Here is a 20,620-nt window from a genome sequence, read left to right as displayed (position 1 = left end):
CAAGTCAAATCTACCTATGGGTACAAATAATTTCACCTGAACCTGAACCTGAACCTGGGTTGACCTCACTGAACATCTTCCGCTCCGTCTTAAGAGATCGCAAACGGAATTCTTTTGCTTAATGCCCGTGTTTCTAAATTCAAATCTGTTTTAGACTTCCCATTGCTACACTTTACTATGACCAAGATGATTATAGTTTTTGCATTCTATTTGTCATTAATGTTCTCATGATGATGTTATTCTGACCATCATGATGTGTGCTGCTGCCTTTCTTGGTCAGGTCACCCTTGTAAAAGAGGTTTCCATCTCAATGGGATTCAAATCAGTACACGTGAGGAATGATGGGGAAAAATTACCATCAAGAATTGACAGCTCTTATATTTACATCTTTTGTAGCGTTTGTAGTTATGTTTGGACAGAGATGGTTCAGGCAAGTGTTACCTTTGCTGATAAATGGTCATTCATGTACTGGATCGACATCCTTTCATATTAAAGCTGATCAAACAGAAGCCTGCTGTATTTCCTCCATCTTCCTGTAATTACTCCAAATGCCTCCTTTGTTTTGACAAACATGGAAATGACAATTTCCTGAGGAGTAGAGGACACACACACACATGTGCCCACCTCATCAGAGCGTGTTAAAGGTGTTTATTCCCGACTTTGCTCTGAGGAGGTTGTTTTTAGCTTTCTGTTTGTCGGCTCATTATGAAGATTACAGGAAAAAAAAAGAAATGAAATGTCTTTGTTTGAATAAATCATTCAAAAAAAATGGTGAGATAGTCTAAACTGAAATAAAAATAAGAAAATTCTATGGGTGATCTGCACAAAAGGGTGGAGTTTGCAACCGTAATGCTTTTTCTTTCTTCTGTTTTTTAAATCACAATGTAAAGAATATTAACGTCACCTACTTCTGATGAAATTGCATATCTTTAGGCACATCATGGTGGAAAATATGCCATTAAATGTTGTTGTGGATAAAGTGGCAGAAGGAGAACATTTTAAAATAAGTTGTGTTATTAATGACACACAGATATCTCAGCTGCCCCAGGTTGTTCAGGATGACCACAGCAGATCCAGCCCTGGTGTTTAACACAGGTTGTCCTTTATAATGCAACTCCAGTTCTGCATGGGCTCACAGCTCCTGGTGTTCCCAAGTTGTCTCCCAGCCAACTACTAATCCCTGATTGACTGGTGAGATCTGATGGGATCAGGTGTGCTCAGAGCTGCAATATACGATACACTTTATTATTCCTAATTGGAAATTTTTTTCTGGACTCTGTTTCTTCAACCAGCATTTGAAACAACTACCCCCAAATGGTTCGGCACACACCAGATGTGGCTGTACTGAAAAAACTGATTCTTTGGATCAACTTAAAAAAATTGATGTGATTTGTTACAGCTAATTTTTTTAGTTTCTCACAATGTATATTTATGATTTTGTAAAGTGATTCCAGCAGATTTAAACTGGAAACCACAATTTTCCATTAGACCAATGTAAATAAGTACTTTGAATGAAGTGCACTGTGTTTCACTTTTTTCAGTGTGGGAAGCTGGGAATTTGGGGTCATACACTGGCTGTCAAAGAGTCAATGACGTTTATGACTTGCCTGCCAAGTGATTTTAACACGACACTGTAACAAAATGGGATCCAACCAGTCTCAGAAATAAGACCAGATTCTGGGCATCTGAGGCAGAGATGTCTTGTGCATAAAAGCTTAAATGTTCAGTGAACCAGGAGATATTTAAGATTGCGGGAGACAAACATTAAGGTAAATGACAAGGGACAGAAGACACACCAGTGTCTTCCAGGGACACACACACAAACAATACAGAGTGGGAAAAGGTTGCTATCAAACCCTGCTGATGGAGACAGGGAGGACAACAAGGAAATGAAGACCCACTGGACTAGCTGGTTGAATCCTGGCAAGCAAGTCTGAATCCAACACTGTGAATCATTGTGACTGAGAGAGAAATGCAGTGCGGGGGCTCTCAGCTGCACATGGAGGATGCTGTTTCTGTCAGCTGGTAAAGTCTGATGAGGTTTAATTTAAGTGACTGTGTGCTGTCAAACTGTAACCCGGTGTCCCGTCGAGATGAGGTGAACGTCAAAATGAGGTGCATCACGCATGCGTGCGCATGCGCAGTACGCTCTACCCAGGACTTGAAGACGTCACCCCTCGAGATGAGGTGCCTCGTGCAACTACACATGGGGAGATGATGTAATTTGCTCGACGTGCAACTGCGCATGCGTATTTTTATTTTTATTTTTTTTTTTTCCGTCAAAGTTTTTTAATTTATTAATTGTATTCAGTGTATTTATAGCCTAGTAAGTAAAACATAGCATAAATGTATGTATACGTATATTTTGCCTGTCAAAATAAGCTAACTCCAGGTTAAAAATACTTATCGTTTTATAGTGAGTAGATTTTATACATTACTACGTTCGGATGAACAATTTATACATTTACTTGCCCATCAAAATAAGCGAACTTTGTCAAGTAATTTTTTCAGTGCACACGTGCAGTTACGCGACGCACCTCATTTCGACGACGCACCTCCACTCGACAGACTTATCTGTCGAGCGGAGGTGCCATGCACCTCATCTCGACAGAACACCGGCACTCAGTCTGTTTTGCATCTGTCACATGTGAACACAGGTGTGTTTTGCACTTTGTGAAGAGGTCCACCTCTTCTAAGGAGAGTCATTGTTATATGATTACAGTCATGGCTTCAACACCCAAAAAAGACTTGAAACTTAAACCTAGGCTCAGACAAGTGTCTTCATCGTACAAAATTTAACTCCAGCCCAGCGAGGAGGGAGCATGATGTCACAATCTAGCACCTAAGCAGCAAACATTACAGAAGTCAACAATATACCAATACGCTTGGCACCTGGAAACTTGATAAATCCCAGAAGGATTTCACCACTGTGTGTTCAAGAAACCTAAACTATGTCTTTGCTGGTGTTTTAGTCTGACAGTTTGCCCCTACCACCAAAAATTGTACCATAGTGAAAACCCAACCACAGTTCAATTCAAACAACTAAACAATACCATTTCAGCTAGAAGGCACACTGGTGCACAAAACATCCCTCACTGGTAATTTGCACCATTGCATTCAATTAGCTTAGGTTACTTTGGCGGGTAAATTAGGAGATAGTCACTGAAGTAGCTCATATTGTATTTAGAAATAAAACAACCAGCTGTGGTGCTGACGTAACCACACTACCACATTGGGATTTGGGCAAAGGAAATTTGGTGGTTCTGCTTCCAAAATTTAAAGCTATTATGCTTCTAATTTATGGAGACTCCGTGTGTGTGTGTGTGTGTGTGTGTGTGTGTGTGTGTGTGTGTGTGTGTGTGTGTGTGTGTGTGTGTGTGTGTGTGTGTGTGTGTGTGTGTGGCTCTTTTGTTCAGGAAATTAAAAAGGCCTAGCTGGTAGTAGCAAAAAATAAAATAAATGAATGAACTGCAACTACCAGAGTATAATAAACTACCATTAATTATCAATACTCTGATATATTTTGTTTAAGTTATCATGGTAAGAAAAAAGCGTGACTGATGCACAAAGTACATTTTTACATTCCTCTTCAGGCCTTACAGGAAGCAAGCAATGGATGAAAAAGTACTGAAACCTGTGCAAAATGTGTCTCATTTTGTTAACGTTCATTAATGGCTTTAATTCACACCATAACATATGCTTCTATGTGGCTTTGACATTTGATCAGTTCTGTCCAAAACTGAACCTTCTTGACAAATACAGACCCTTCCACCATATAGAATGGCTCCAAACAGTTGGATTCAAGCAGTTATGACCTTGAGTTTGACTGTTCAAGGTCATCCTGTTCAAGGTCATCCAAGGTCAAAACTCCTTCCAGTCGTGTTTTGTCCGGACTAGGTAATGATACTTGTGGTCACAAAGATGATAAGGGCTACAGAAATATGATATTTGACCATAGTGACCTTGACTTTCAATAAAATGACTGACCTCTGCCTGACCTTGCCAGGACAGTTCTGAATCCACCTCAGTGTGTGCCACATTTGGTCCAAATCAGGCTGGAAAAAAAAAATTCCTTGACTTTTGCAAAAATGTATGCTTTGAGGGCCATTTTGGGATGAACCTTCACTAATATACTAAGTTGTGTAGAGTTCAGCAAAAGGGCCTGGGAGGAGTCATTCTACAAACAAACATGACCTTGATACAAATGACTGACTTTCAGCAAATTAACCTCACCTGTGCAGAAAACACCTCTATATTTATACTGAGTGCGGTTCAAATCAGAGTGAAAAACGTATATTTTGACCTTTGATCTAAATGACCTTGACCTCAGTGACTGACCTTAGAAAAATTGGCCTCACCTCCGCACTAGGATTAGTGCAAAATTTAGAAAGCACTTTGACTGTACTAGAATATACGAGGAATTTTCATCCCGACGGCATTCTGGCTCATTCAGCCTCTAGTGTGACGAGGGTATTAGATTTAGTGTTTCTATCTTATTTTTAGACACCCGTTTTGTTTGCAGTGTGCAGCACACTGAAAGCACTGGACAAACTGTCCTGGAAATGGTTTTACTTTTGCCTGTAAAATCATTATACATTTTACAGAAGCCGGAGTTTGATGTTGTGTAAACACCTTGCCATTATTTATTAGGCCAAAACAAAAGTTACTTTTGATGTGGCAGAACAAGAGGACTGTAATAAGGTCTTTTCAGTCAGGTGCAATTTCTGAGATCAACACAGCTTTAAAAAAGAAAGAAAGAAAGAAAGAAAGAAAGAAAAGAAGACAAATCCCACCGTAAATGCACCCGAGGCAGATGATGCGACTCCGTAAATATGTCAGAGTTCTGCAGGATGTTCTGACAAATGCTTCGTTTTGATTTTGTGAGGCAGGATTCCAGGTTTGTAGTGTTTGTTGATATTATTTACCACCAGCTTGGCCTTAAAAACAAGATGCACGTGGAAGCCTAAAATGTGATCATTCACGCTTGCAGGGTTTTATTCTCAGAATAACACCATAAAAATAAATAAATAATGATATGATATGATATGAGATTTATTGTCATTGTCAAGTGCAACAACAATGAAATTACATTTACGGGTGATTCTTAGACTATGGGCACTTATTATGTCCTTTGATAATATTGTATGAAAAACAGAAAAAAGGGGAAATTTCACACTTTTATAGTTATCTTTACAATGAAAGTGTGTTAAAAAATTTGTTCTAGTATTCTATGATGACTTTTTCACCTTTTTTCAGCATCATTATATGCAAATATTGCTGTTTTGTGCTTGTCCCACACCCAGACTTTTGATCTTCAATCATAAAAATGAATGGTAAAGAAACGTTTTTTCTAATGTTTTAAAATATCTCTGAATAAAATATCAGTAAAATAATCAAAACATAATAGGGGTATTCAATGTCATACAACTGTTGTGATTTTTTTAAACAAAATGTAGTTGTCCCACACGATTGCCGTAATTTCCACCACAACACTGTAATGTCCCTTTAAACAGTTTGTATGAAAGATTGTTTGGGTAGTTTCTATGGAGATAAACAGTGACATCAGAGCACATGTATATAGCGCCAAATCACAACAAACAGTTGCCCCAATGCGCTTTATATTGTAAGGCAATGGTGTGGTGGAAATTACATTTACAAGGCCAATAGTGCCCGTAGTTAAAGAATCACCCTTACACTCCAACTCAGACCTTTACAGCAATTAATCCACAATTATTACTTGTTTACCGTAATAATGGCACACATCAGAATTAAAGACAACACATATACATTTGACATTGTTTATGTGCACTAAACTTGAGGCAGTCCGTCATAAATAAATACAAATCCTGCTTTTCCTGTAAATTATGTTCCTCATATTTTGGCTGCTGCCACTGTCATAAAAGGGATTTTTTTTTATGTGCATTAATTACTTGATCCTGGCTTGTGCTGCCTGCATTGCTCCTGCTTTAATTGGACCAACTGGGCTTTTCAAACCTTAATATGATCTTATAATATATGCCACTTCATGAATGCTTTTATCCAAGGCAGGATGCGTGCGACATTCCCCATGCACAGAGCTACATCGTCTGGTGTCAACATGTTCTTCTCTGAAGACCTGTGAATAGAGCAAAAATTACTAATTAAAATGTTTGCCATTCTTCCAAAAATACCAACGTTTGACACACATTTCTCATAATATACATTAATTAAATCACAAAATTAAAATGCTGCACACTCAGAATAAACAGAGCTCGGCAACTGCTTTCTTGGATGACTGGTGGTATGAAAATATTATATTCTCATCTGATTAAAGAAACCTAACCTTCAGTGTGTTGTAAATTCTACATGTACATGATGGTTGTTAACTTATGAAGGACAGACTAATGACTGGATGAAAGAGTGGAGGAAAGGTAGTGATGCTCTCATTAAGAAGAATGACTAGTTTTTGAATGTCAAGCTTTCTGAAAGATAAAACGCAGATAAGACATTGTCTCTGGGCGGCACCATGGCGGCTCCCTGCATGTATTCACCTGTATTCACCTGTACCACAAGGAAAATCCTCATGGTAGCCGGGCTAGTAAGCCTTCCGGCTCTTGGCATCCATCCGCCTTCCGCGGAGCTTTATCCAATTGTTTCTTGAAGCCATTAACTGAAGTTGCTGTGACTACGTGCGTGGAGAGCGAATTCCATTGGTTTATAACTCGTTGGCTGAAGTGAAGTAATTTTTCCTCAAATCAAGATTACATCTTGTCTTTTCCAGTTTCATTGTGTGGCCTCTGGTCCCGTGGGTATTAGCTGCTCTGCAGAAGAACTTGCCCGATTCAGTGCATTCGAAACCTCCTATGATTTTAAATGCCTCGATTAGGTCTCCTCTTGTTCTACGTACTTCTAATGTAGTCAGCCTCAGTTTTGGGCAAGATGTGTTTCCATCAAGTTGTGGTGGTCTCTCATTGTTGATTGTTGAGATTTGATTTTTTTTTTTTTTTCTTTTCTTTGAACCTTATTTACACCCTGGTTTCAAAAATTTAATTAACATTGCAAAATGTTCAGAGTTTTTCCTCAGTTTTCCATAAAGCTAAAACATCTCAGTTAGCAGGTCAAAACTGTCTTCTGTCGAAGAGCGCAACATGCTTTTCATGGGTGTTATCTTGCAGGACAATAATGAGGCTTTTGCTTAGAGAACATAGGTCTTGATTACTGCTTATTGTACCCACTTGTCCACTTTCATGGACAAGATTCATGGACAGCTGGACGGAAGAAAAATGGCTGTCATTCTTAAATGTTCAATGCACTATTTCTGTTAAACCCCCGAATCAAAATTTAAAGTCTGCACGACAAACATCTTTATTGATTCATTTCCGCTCCATTGTGGTGGTGTACAGATTCAAAGTAAAAGTAAAAAATATTGTGTCAATGTCCAAATATATATGAACCTGACTATGCAGAAAATCCACACTTTCAGTAAATTTCAAATACTGACTAAATATGGTGTTAATTTCACACTCACACCCACATACACCGTAGTGAAAACTCACATTTGACATTTAAAGATTATAATTACTGTTCTGACAGCACAAAACCGTAAATTGTGAAAATTTGGGGAAAAATGACCAACAAGCGACAGTCAAGAGGCAGTTCATTAGAGCTCATTTAATGACGTGATTTAGTGCTGTGAGAGAACAAGTACAGCAGGCAAATGTATTATATTTGATAGATTTTCTCTGCAAGTGTGGGCACAGTTCAATTCACATTCATTAATTGCCATCATAGTTCCTGGGAAAGCAGATAGCGGCAAGAGTGAGGAAGAGAAGCACAAAATTTTCCAGAAAGTGTTTTTGACATGTATAACCCCAATTCCAATAAAGATGGGAGTCGCTGTGTGAAATGTAAATAAAAACAGAATATAATGATTTGCAAATCCTCTTTAACCTATATTCAATTGAATACACCACAAAGACAAGATATTTAATGTTCAAAATGATAGACCTTTTTGTTTTTGTGTAAATATTTGCTCATTTTGAAATGGATGCCTGCAACACATTTCAAAAAAGCTGGGACAGTGGCAACCAAAGACTGGGAAAGTTGATGAATCCTCAAAGAACACCTGTTTGGAATATTCCACAGGCGAGCAGGTTAATTGGAAACAGGTGAGTGTCACGATTGGGTATAAGAGGAGCATCCCCAAAAGTCTCAGGCGTTCACAAGCAAAGATGGGGTGAGGATCACCACTTTGTGAACAACTGCACGAGAAATAATCCAACAGTTTAAGAACAATGTTTTTCAATGCTCAATTCCAAGGAATTTAGGGATTCCATCATCTACAGTTCATAATATAATCAGAAGTTTCAGAGAATCTGGAGAACTTTCTACACGTAAGCGGCAAGGCCGAAAACAAACATTGAATGCCTGTGACCTTCGATCCCTCATGCAGCACTGCATTAAAAACTGACATCATTGTATAAAGGATCTTACCGCGTGGGCTCAGGAACACTGCAGAAAACCACTGTCAGTTAACACAGTTCATCGGTACATCTACAAGTGCAAGTTAAAACTCTACCATGCAAAGCGAAAGCCATACATCAACAACATCCAGACATGCCACCGCCTTCTCTGAGCCTGAGCTCATTTGGAATGGAGAGATGCAAAGTGGAAAAGTGTGCTGTGGTCTGATGAGTCCACATTTCAAATTGTTTATGGAAATCATGGACATCGTGTCCTGCGGACAAAAGAGGATAAAGACCATCCAGACTGTTACCAGCGCAAAGTTCAAAAGCCAGCATCTGTGATGGTATGGGGGTGTGTTAATGCCCATGTCATGGGCAACTTAGACATCTGTGATGGCACCATCAATGCTGAAAGGTACATCCAGGTTTTGGAGCAACATATGCTGCCATCCAAGCAACGTCTTTTTCAGGGATGTCCCTGCTTATTTCAACAAGACAATGCCAAGCCACATTCTGCACGTGTTACAACAGCATGGCTTCGTAGTAAACGAGTGCGGGTACTAGACTGGCCTGACTGCAGTCCAGACCTGTTGCCCATTGAAAATGTGTAGCGCATTATGAAGCGCAAAATACGACAACTGAGACCCCGGACTGTTGAACAACTGAAGTCGTACATCAAGCAAGAATGGGAAAGAATTCCACCTACAAAGCTTCAACAATTAGTGTCCTCAGTTCCCAAATGCTTATTGAGTGTTGTTAGAAGTAAAGGTGATGTAACACAGTGGTAAACATACCACTGTCCCAGCTTTTTTGAAACATGTTGCAGGCATCCATTTCAAAATTAGCAAATATTTGCACAAAAACAATAAAGTTTATCAGTTTGAACATTAAATATCTTGTCTTTGTGGTGTATTCAACTGAATACAGGTTGAAGAGGATTTGTAAATCATTGTATTCTGTTTTTATTTATATTTTACACAACATCCCAACTTCACTGGAGATGGGGGTTGTACAAGATGTTGGGGTTACAAGTGTAATGACAGTTATGTGTGCAGATTACCAGGACTAATATTTGGTAGCATGAGACAGCCAGGCTGCAGGAAAAGCATAAATTGCACTGTATTTGTCATCAGTAATGTGTGTAGGGTGCAGACGGGTTTGTGTCAAAGAACGCATGCAATCTGCAGTATCTGAATATTGAATCTTTTATAAAGTGGGTCTGTGCAATCAGGAATGTTGTCAGAAAGCAACTCTGAGGGAACTGCAATATGAATGTTAGCAAAGCTATCACAGGCCAAAAGGTATGAAAGAAAATATGACTGGAATTGCACTGAATGGAAATGAATAGCAACAATCTGACCAGGTACCAATAATAATGATCTCAGTCTGCTGCAGGACAGCAGAGATGCTTTTGATTCATGCGAGTTCTGCTCACAAAACGTTTTTATAGGACTTTTTAAAAAAATAAATTTTACAGTGCCTGAAATATGTAAAAAATAATCTTAAAAGTAATGCAGCTGCCTGTTTGAGACGCACAATACAACACTGCCCCCTGCTAGTAAATCTGCGGTAAATGCTTCACTGTCTTTTCAGTTGATGTTTTCAGCAGAATGGGAAGGACCTGACAATCATTCCCCTTTCTTTGTAAGATTGTGAACATGTGCATTGACCTTTCATACATGTGTGCGCGTGCACACACACATCCTCTCAAAAAGGAGAGAGCACCCAGGGTGTGGCCGACTCAATCATTTCAACCCCAACCTCTATCCAGTCTTTACCCATTTTAAAATAGACACTTTTGACTTATTTTATGCAAATTGAGGAACCTGCTTTATCTTCCTTCTTTAAAAAAAACGATGCCTCCCACTCTGCCACACCAGATGCTTGCATATATTATTACCTCCCCAGCAAAGTTTTAGGTTTTCACCCCGTTTGTTTGTGAACAGCCAGAAACCCACAATTTTCTATATATAGTTATGAAATTTGTTTTTTGTTTTGTTTTTTTTCAATAGAAGATTTATATCCTGATAGTCAAGATCTGATTAAATTTTCAAGGTCAAAGTCAGAAAAAAATCTTGGAAAAATCTCTGTCCTTTAACACTGAATGAATTTTCTAAAATTTATAATTGTCAAAAAATATTGAATTTCTTTCATATTTGAGAGTGTTATGTAGGATGGTTTTCTGTTATCGACTGACAAAGTTTGTTCTGGATCTTTTCCAGACGATAGATTTTATGGCCATTTACACTCAAAAATATAAACGCAACACTTTTGGTTTTGCTCCCATTTTGTATGAGATGAACTCAAAGATCTAAAACTTTTTCCACATACACAATATCACCATTTCCCTCAAATATTGTTCACAAACCAGTCTAAATCTGTGATAGTGAGCACTTCTCCTTTGCTGAGATAATCAATCCCACCTCACAGGTGTGCCATATCAAGATGCTGATTAGACACCATGATTAGTGCACAGGTGTGCCTTAGACTGCCCACAATAAAAGGCCACTCTGAAAGGTGCAGTTTTGTCACACAGCACAATGCCACAGATGTCGCAAGATTTGAGGGAGCGTGCAATTGGCATGCTGACAGCAGGAATGTCAACCAGAGCTGTTGCTCCTGTATTGAATGTTCATTTCTCTACCATAAGCCGTCTCCAAAGGCGTTTCAGAGAATTTGGCAGTACATCCAACCAGCCTCACAACCGCAGACCATGTGTAACCACACCAGCCCAGGACCTCCACATCCAGCATGTTCACCTCCAAGATCGTCTGAGACCAGCCACTCGGACAGCTGCTGAAACAATCGGTTTGCATAACCAAAGAATTTCTGCACAAACTGTCAGAAACCGTCTCAGGGAAGCTCATCTGCATGCTCATCGTCCTCATCGGGGTCTCGACCTGACTCCAGTTCGTCGTCGTAACCGACTTGAGTGGGCAAATGCTCACATTCGCTGGCGTTTGGCACGTTGGAGAAGTGTTCTCTTCACGGATGAATCCCGGTTCACACTGTCAAGGGCAGATCACAGACAGCGTGTGTGGCGTCGTGTGGGTGAGCGGTTTTCTGATGTCAATGTTGTGGATCGAGTGGCCCATGGTGGTGGTGGGGTTATGGTATGGGCAGGCGTCTGTTATGGACGAAGAACACAGGTGCATTTTATTGATGACATTTTGAATGCACAGAGATACCGTGACGAGATCCTGAAGCCCATTGTTGTGCCATACATCCAAGAACATCACCTCATGTTGCAGCAGGATAATGCACGGCCCCATGTTGCAAGGATCTGTACACAATTCTTGGAAGCTGAAAATGTCTCAGTTCTTGCATGGCCGGCATACTCACCGGACATGTCACCCATTGAGCATGTTTGGGATGCTCTGGACCGGCGTATACGACAGCGTGTACCAGTTCCTGCCAATATCCAGCAACTTCGCACAGCCATTGAAGAGGAGTGGACCAACATTCCACAGGTGGTCACACCAGATACTGACTGGTATCCCCCCCAATAAAACAAAACTGCACCTTTCAGAGTGGCCTTTTATTGTAGACAGTCTAAGGCACACCTGTGCACTAATCATGGTGTCTAATCAGCATCTTGATATGGCACACCTGTGAGGTGGGATGGATTATCTCAGCAAAGGAGAAGTGTTCACTATCACAGATTTAGACTGGTTTGTGAACAATATTTGAGGGAAATGGTGATATTGTGTATGTGGAAAAAGTTTTAGATCTTTGAGTTCATCTCGTACAAAATGGGAGCAAAACCAAAAGTGTTGCATTTACATTTTTGTTGAGTGTAAATTTAACATAGAAAACCCCATTTAATGTATATTTTACTTTATAGCTTAATCAAATGTGCCCCAATTACTTTCATATTTGAAAGTGAAGTGGAGACCAGCGCTCACAAAGTTTGATCCAAATCTGATCCAGATTGTGCAATTTGTGAATATTTGAATTTAATTTTGAAAAGCCCACTGGATATACAGTTTACATTGTATCTCAATCAGCCACTTTCATTTTCTGTTTTGGATTTACCTACACCAACAAAATTGGACAGAGGTTCCAGTTTTATGCATGTCTGGCTGTCTTCCAGTCATCAGTCAGAAACCAAGTGCTAAAAAGCAATGACAAAATGTGCATAGCAGAGATCATTTTTTTTCTAAAGTAAAAATTTGTGTAATTGGAAACAAGTGTTAGTGGAGGTTTTCGATGTATGAGCACTGTGGTCTAGTACAGTAGTGTTCAGAATAATAGTAGTGCTATGTGACTAAAAAGATTAATCCAGGTTTTGAGTATATTTCTTATTGTTACATGGGAAACAAGGTACCAGTAGATTCAGTAGATTCTCACAAATCCAACAAGACCAAGCATGATGATTCATGATATGCAGACTCTTAAGGCTATGAAATTGGGCTATTAGTAAAAAAAAAAAAAAAAAGTAGAAAAGGGGGTGTTCACAATAACAGTAGTGTGGCATTCAGTCAGTGAGTTCGTCAATTTTGTGGAACAAACAGGTGTGAATCAGGTGTCCCCTATTTAAGGATGAAGCCAGCACCTGTTGAACATGCTTTTCTCTTTGAAAGCCTGAGGAAAATGGAATGTTCAAGACATTGTTCAGAAGAACAGCATAGTTTGATTAAAAAGTTGATTGGAGAGGAGAAAACGTATACGCAGGTGCAAAAAATTATAGGCTGTTCATCTACAATAATCTCCAATGCTTTAAAATGGACCAAACAAACAAACAAACAAACAAACAAACAAAAAAAAACAGACGCGTGGAAGAAAACGGAAAACCATCAAAATGGATAGAAGAATAACCAGAATGGCAAAGGCTCACCCATTGATCAGCTCCAGGATGATTAAAGACAATCTGGAGTTACCTGTAAGTGCTGTGACAGTTCACAGTGAAGACAGTGAAACATGGTGGTGCAAGTATCATAATATGGGCATGTTTCTCCTACTATGGTGTTGGGCCTATATATCGCATACCAGGTATCATGCATCAGTTTGGATATGTCAAAATACTTGAAGAGGTCATGTTGCCTTATGCTGAAGAGGACATGCCCTTGAAATGGGTATTTCAACAAGACAATGACCCCAAGCACACTAGTAAATGAGCAAAATCTTGGTTCCAAACCAACAAAATTAATGCCTCGCAGATGTGAAGAAATCATGAAAAACTGTGGTTATACAACTAAATACTAGTTTAGTGATTCACAGGATTGCTAAAAAAGCAGTTTGAACGTAACAGTTTTGAGTTTGTAGCGTCAACAGCAGATGCTACTATTCACATCGGGGTGAATGTGAGGCATTAATTTAAATCGCTTTGAGCATGTGATGCAGATGGAAAGCACTATATGAGGGTGATTCTTAGACTACAGGCACTTATTATGTCCTTTGATCATATTGTATGAAAAACAGAAAAAAGGGGAAATTTCACACTTTTATAGTTATCTTTACAATGAAAGTGTGTTAAGAAATTTGTTCTAGTAGTCTATGATGACTTTTTCACCTTTTTTCAGCATCATTATATGCAAATATTGCTGTTTTGTGCTTGTCCCACACCCAGACTTTTGATCTTCAATGATAAAAATGAATGGTAAAGAAACATTTTTTTCTAATGTTTTAAAATATCTCAATAAAATATCAGTAAAATAATCAAAACATAATTGGGGTATTCAATGTCATATAACTGTTGTGATTTTTTTAAACAAAATGTAGTTGTCCCACACTATTGCCGTAATTTCCACCACAACACTGTAATGTCCCTTTAAACAGTTTGTATGAAAGATTGTTTGGGTAGTTTCTATGGAGATAAACAGTGACATCAGAGCACATGTATATAGCGCCAAATCACAACAAACAGTTGCCCCAAGGCGCTTTATATTGTAAGGCAATGGTGTGGTGGAAATTACATTTACAAGGCCAATAGTGCCCGTAGTTAAAGAATCACCCATGAATGCAGTCCATTTACCATTTGAAAGCAATCGGATGGGAAACAACAACACAAAAATCACTCTGGGAATAATTACATTACCCCACCTTCCTATATAAAACCAATGCCGTCCAAATAGGGCTAAAGTCTCCTGGATCCACCATTTGATATGGATCTGCAGGAAATGTTCTTTCTTGGCTCACGCTCACCCCTTCATCAAACTGCATGAAAAACAGTAATTTTTTAAATCACAAACATGCCCTCTTTGTAGAAGATAAGAAATTTAGATGTAATAACCTATCAAGATCTTGCTGCTAAAACAATGAGTCCAACAGCATAGAGCCACACATAACTAAAAATATAAAACACATAATGCTGAAGTACCCTTCACCATATGAGCCTGTAATGAATGAAAGAATGTGACCTTTTGACTGCTTAAAATAGGTCAAGGTTAGCCATCTTTCAGCTTGTCTAAGGTCTGTGTCTCAAGAATGGCCCCTGTGAATTTGAAGACCCTGGCAGTAATAGGACTGGAGTTATGCTGAGCACTGACAGACATACACACACAGACAGACAAAAGGACGGACGCAATACCTGTTCATGGCCATATTTTGGCCTCAGGTAATGAAATAAAAATAAGGACAATCGAGTCAGTTATGATTAAAATGACAAGATCAGACTTGAATCAGCTTGTTTATTAAACACTTTATAGACTTTTTTTTAACACATTATAACATCACATTTTGGTTTCTGTGCTTTATTATGAACACACTGCGGTACTGTGAGCTTATAGTGGCTACAAATCAACATTCAAAATGCTTTTATTGAGCAGGCGGATACAGAGAATCCCTTTAATGAATCTAGTGTTCCAGTTATTACATTTAAGTGTAAAAAGGAAAACCGCAACACCTGATGTAGAAGGTAGAATGAAATACATTCTGTCAAATACGAGCTATACTGTGGTATTTAAAGGTGGTGTGTCCATATAGTCCTGTCATATTGACACTTAACCCAGCACTAATTGCAAACAAAAAAAAAAGTTTTATGTGGATTTCTCCTCTGATATACCCCAGGAATAATATATTAAAAACAGAGAACAGTAGAAGGGGTGGAAGGGCCCAAAATATGCACATTTATGTTAATTAGGTATGCACATCAAAGGAACCAGTCAAAGAACTGGAACTCTTGTATTTGTCATCAAAAGAAGGACTAAAATGTTATTCAATTTCACCTGTAGTGTTATTAGAAATACTAGAAACTGAAATCGGGTGCCCTTTTGGATAATTAGCTAATTATCCTGCTGAGTGATTCTGAATTCAGGAAACATGCAGAAATCATTCTGACTGGCCCAGATACTGAAGATGAACAAGTTTTTGAAGCTGGAGAGAAGGTAAATGTGTCCCTGTACAATGGAGGACATTTTTAATATGTTATTCCTGAGGTATATCAGAGGAGAATCCCACATGAATTTTTCCCCACTTAGTGGTGGGTTGGAGCTTTAAATTCAATAACCTGACTGGACTAATAAAACACTGACTGTCAGCAGATCCAAAGTAAAATGTGCAACACTGAGCACTTATAATGGTAATACTGTGCATGAAGTCAATAAAAAACAGAGACCAGATTGGATGACGTGCAAATTAGCAGCAAAATGCTTTCAGGCTGTTTGCTCAACAGTCAGTGAAGTTTCAGCCAACAGTCGCCACAAACAATCAAACAGATCACAGGTACATAAAGTTATTTCTAAACAGTTTAACAGGGAACACGTCACAGAAAACAAAGCTGATGATGAGTGACTCTCACTGTTACGGTCACTGATCCTCGTCCAGACTGCAAACTGCCTCGACACTGACAATCAGCACTTAACAGCCTTTTTCCTTAAATGTGTGAGTCACTGCTGTATTTTATATCCTACTTAATCATGTTTTATTTCAACAACAAACATGGTGTACCTAGTTATATTCACATTAGACTAGTTTGCTTTAGATTTGGCATCTACTTTTATTATCAGTGAAATGTTAGCTTTAGTAACAAGTCTGGATGTGAAAGTTTGCTTTTATTTTGGCACCTAATTTTATCATATTCTCAAAAATGTTGGCTATTTTGGCAGAAAATGTATTACTGTCTGCAAAAACATCAAGTACAAGTAGTATTAGCCACATTTCGCACCATGGCAGCACAGCACAACACCAGTGCATGATCCCAGATCCAAGCTGAACTTTTCTTCTGGCTGTCTCACCAATTACTCATAATTTAATCTGGAAATGCATAATTCTGGTGCCCAATTTTATCTTGTCAACCAAAATGTTCAATAATTTTAGATTTTGTTTTGTTTTGATTTGTTTTCTTTTACTGGACATGCATGTCTGCATTAGTTTTGGCATCAAATTTTTATCTAATCACCAAAAATGTTCACTGTTTTGGTCACAATTTAGTCTGGACATGCAAGTTTGCATTAATTTTGGCACCCCATTCATGTTGTCAACAGTGTTTTTATTCTGTGCATGCTTATGCAAGTTAATTTTAGCACCCAATTTTGTCAACAAAAATGGTCAATGACAGTCACATTTTACTGTCTTAATTTTACCCTTCTTGATTTCACTGGTAAAACGTGAACTACTGTACAGTAGTTTCAGTTGCAGTTGAGTCTGAACATACATACAGTATTTATGTTCATTTTGAAATCTACTTTTATCTCATCAACAAAAATGTCCACATGCATTAGGTTTGACTTCACGTTTAATCTTTTCAGCAAAAACTGTCTAGTTTTAGTTGCAGATTAGACTGGACATATATTTTCTCCATTAATTTTGGGAGCAAATTTTATCTCACTGACAAAAATGTAAACTAGTCACATCATCATTTGGACATGCTTGTTTGTGTCATTTTTTGATTTTCGGATGGCCGTGTCAACAATAAAGGTTTAGTTTACTCACTTTTTTGGTCTTTTTGATCCAAGAAAATATGAGAACTATCTGACACCAGATAATGCATAAATTGAACAATTGCATCAAAGATCCCACAAAATCTGACATTAAAAAAAAGAATATTTAAGCCTCTGTGTCAGGTGTCCTAATGCCTTCAACAAAGCAGAACTGAACTTCACCTTCATCCATGAAGCAACATGAGCTGAACCGACAGTTGACATCACAGTGATGATGTCCGACATCACAAAAACGGTTTAATATTACAAAATATTATTTACATTTGTTCATCTGTGGAGATTTGTGTTCAGTTAATATTTTCTTGCAGGAGCAAAAACAAAAGTTTTAAAAGTCAGCTGACTGAAGAAAATATTTGGTTTAGAAGTGAAAGAGTGATAGAATTCATGCATTTTAGCTTCTAAACACACAGACGGTCACTACATTAACTCCGTACATGTTTACTGTCATCTGGCTGTTTGTCCTGAACAAACCATCATTCTAATCCAATTACATTTGTTCCACAAATCTGTTTGGTTAATCGTGTGAGATTTCCGACCATAAAATATCGATTTGACGGTGGCAAAACATTTGACCGTTTCACATTTGATGTATTACTCTGCGCCCTGACTGCTTTGCTACGCAGCTGTCAATAATGGCACTGGAGCGACGACGCTCTTGCTACAGTAAGCTTCGCCGACCAAATTACTTACAGAAAAATAAACCATGCAAATGATGGAATTGGATTAGAATGGGAATAGCCCTGTTGTGTCTGATGATTTGCGGGCGTTAATGCTGGATTATGGTCCTAAATAGCCGCGTTGCCGGTAAAACTCACTTTGCAACCGTAAAATCCAGCATTAACGCCTGCAAATCATCAGACACAACAGGGTTATTTCCTAATTTATTTCCACTGTCTATTCATTCCACGACAGATAAAGGAATTGTCTGAAACTATTTTTAATCACGGTTCACTGTGGATGACAGACACACATGTGAAATATGAGCACTGATTATCCATGCAATTATTTAAAAAAAACTACAGTATTTTATTATGATCCTTTCATGCAGCTGTCTAAAGTACATAATATGAAGTGGGTCATGATAAAATTACATCAAAATGTTACTTTGGACAAAAAGAAATAATCCTATTAACCAAAACTTCCAGCCTCTTTAAATTCCACTGGATTCTCTTATAATAATACATTATTCAGTCAACCTTTGGTGCAAGAAACACTCTTCATCTCCCCTGCCCCCCACCCCAATCTGAATGAACTGAAATTAAGGTTAATGGACTCTACTCATCAATTCCAATGGATCACTTAACACTAAATTTAGATTCACGTTTAATCCACACTGCCATCTAGCTGTTTTTTCCCCTCATTTCCACAAAAAGTTTACCTCTCCGATAAGCTTCATCATCACGAATGGAGATATTTTATTGTAAAATTTCCTTATGGATTGTGACTGTCCTGCAGGCGGGATGGGAAAGATCATTAAAGATAAATACATTTTTTTAAATTTTCTAATAAAGTTTGAAATCACCCAAATATACATTTTATTATTTTAAAAAATGTAATCAGATGTAAAAAAAAAACAAAAACAAAGCCATGGCATTTAAATGATGTATCTTCATTTATTTGACCTAGCTGACCGAGAATAAGTGCGTGTGTTCTTAAATTTTGGAATGCCTGTTACAAATAAGGCCATGCTGTAGAGGCAACCAAAAAAGATAATATTCAAATAGAGACGTCTGATTGTAAATTCACAAGGTAAATTTAGCAGATATAAATACACACACACACACACACACACACACGTTCATTGTCAAGTCATATAACATCATTAGAAACACTCAAACTGATCAATACAAGTAATGATTCTTGTTTTTCCATCTTGTTTAAAGGAGTGCTCGGCTTTGGTGTACTATACAGATCACACTGCCAGTTATTTTCTTAAAAAATTAAGTTTTCACGGGGGGGGGGTGGGGGGGGGGTCTTCCCTGTCACACTTTGCATCTTAAATAAAATATAAAGGTTTTATCAGGTTATTCAAGAAAGTTGTGTGCAAAAATATGCAGCACATTTTAAAACTGGCAGTTATTTGATCTATTTTTTTTATATATGTGATCGCATCAATACTGCAGCTTTGTGCATAAACAGGTTTGGGTTTAGGCCAGAATGAAGCTCCATCACATCATCATCATCACTTCCAAACACTATTCATGTCACACATTTTCAGGATTTGTTTTTTTTATTATTATTAAATCCTCTGTACTAGTAGACCTCTGAAAGTTATGTGTAAATTTTATTTACTTAACTGTCGAGGAGCTCTTCACATGTTGAGGGTGTGTGCGGCTGCTACGGATCTGCATGCTGAATTTGGCACAAGGTTTACACAGGATGCCCTTTCTGATGCTACTCCATATGTACAAGGATCATTGTATATATTTGTCTTTTTAATTAACACGGTAATTCCAACTGTGGAATTACAATTTCTGAGGTTTTCTGTTAGGTCCTCTGCTCCTGTGTTTTTTTGCTGTGAAGTCAAAGGATTCTGTTTCTCTCTGCTCACCAGCAGAGGGCAGTGCAGGACCTTTAGGAGCTTTGAACAAACTGGGGGAAAGGTCACAGAATGAGTCTGATTTATTCTTCTGGCAGCTGCAATCCTGCTCACCAGGCTCATGATACAACTCTGTATCAAAGTCTCGTTTTTGTTTTCCACATAAAGACGGAGCTTGTTAAAGACTGAATCTTCGGATTAGGATCAGATCACCATGTGTGGAACCGGTGACTCCCACACTGGCCTTTGTTAAGGTGGGAAAAAAACCTGTGCGCTTTGCTTAAGGTTTGAATCATTTTGACAAACGCGTCGATTCTGACTCATGAGCTTTGACCGATCAGCAAAGAGAGATTCCAAACGTCTACATCTGTCGATCATTGTGGAGTTGAAGTGTTAAACCTTCCAGCCCACACCCTGAACTTGGTCCATCCTAAACTAGTCGTTCATGTAGACTTCCCTCAAAACTATACCTCCTCCATCACTTCCATGACAATTGTTCTGGGTCCAGTTAGAATCAGGTTGCTGACAGTCCGGTAGTCCTGAGAAAGGACATTGAGTCCGTTCACCGACACCACAAACTGACACACCTGGAGAAAGGCAGAGAGAAAGAAGATATGTTTGTTTGGCAAAACAGCCTTCACACGTCACACACAAACTCTGAGAAGTACAACGTGATGACTGTGCCTCAATCACACCCGCCGTATCGCACACTTAATGACTGCTCTGGTAACAGCGACTGCCGGAGGAGATTTGAAGCC

The 20,620-nt window shown here is 38.5% G+C and overlaps 1 protein-coding gene across 1 annotated transcript in view; it reads right to left on the bottom strand.

The window, feature by feature from the left end:
- Positions 1 to 16,732: 16,732 nt before the first annotated feature.
- The window catches only part of deptor (DEP domain containing MTOR-interacting protein), an 86,012-nt gene continuing 82,124 nt past the window's right edge, over positions 16,733 to 20,620 (bottom strand). The window contains exon 10 of the mRNA XM_034175190.1: positions 16,733 to 20,449. Within this exon, the coding sequence (XP_034031081.1) occupies positions 20,327 to 20,449 (123 nt within the window). The 3' untranslated portion in view covers positions 16,733 to 20,326. The remainder of the gene's footprint in view (positions 20,450 to 20,620) is intronic.

Source organism: Thalassophryne amazonica, chromosome 7 (assembly GCF_902500255.1).
Source record: "Thalassophryne amazonica chromosome 7, fThaAma1.1, whole genome shotgun sequence".
NCBI lineage: Eukaryota > Metazoa > Chordata > Actinopteri > Batrachoidiformes > Batrachoididae > Thalassophryne > Thalassophryne amazonica.
Note: the sequence above shows the minus strand (reverse complement) of the source record. Positions and strands in the feature narration are given on the sequence as shown.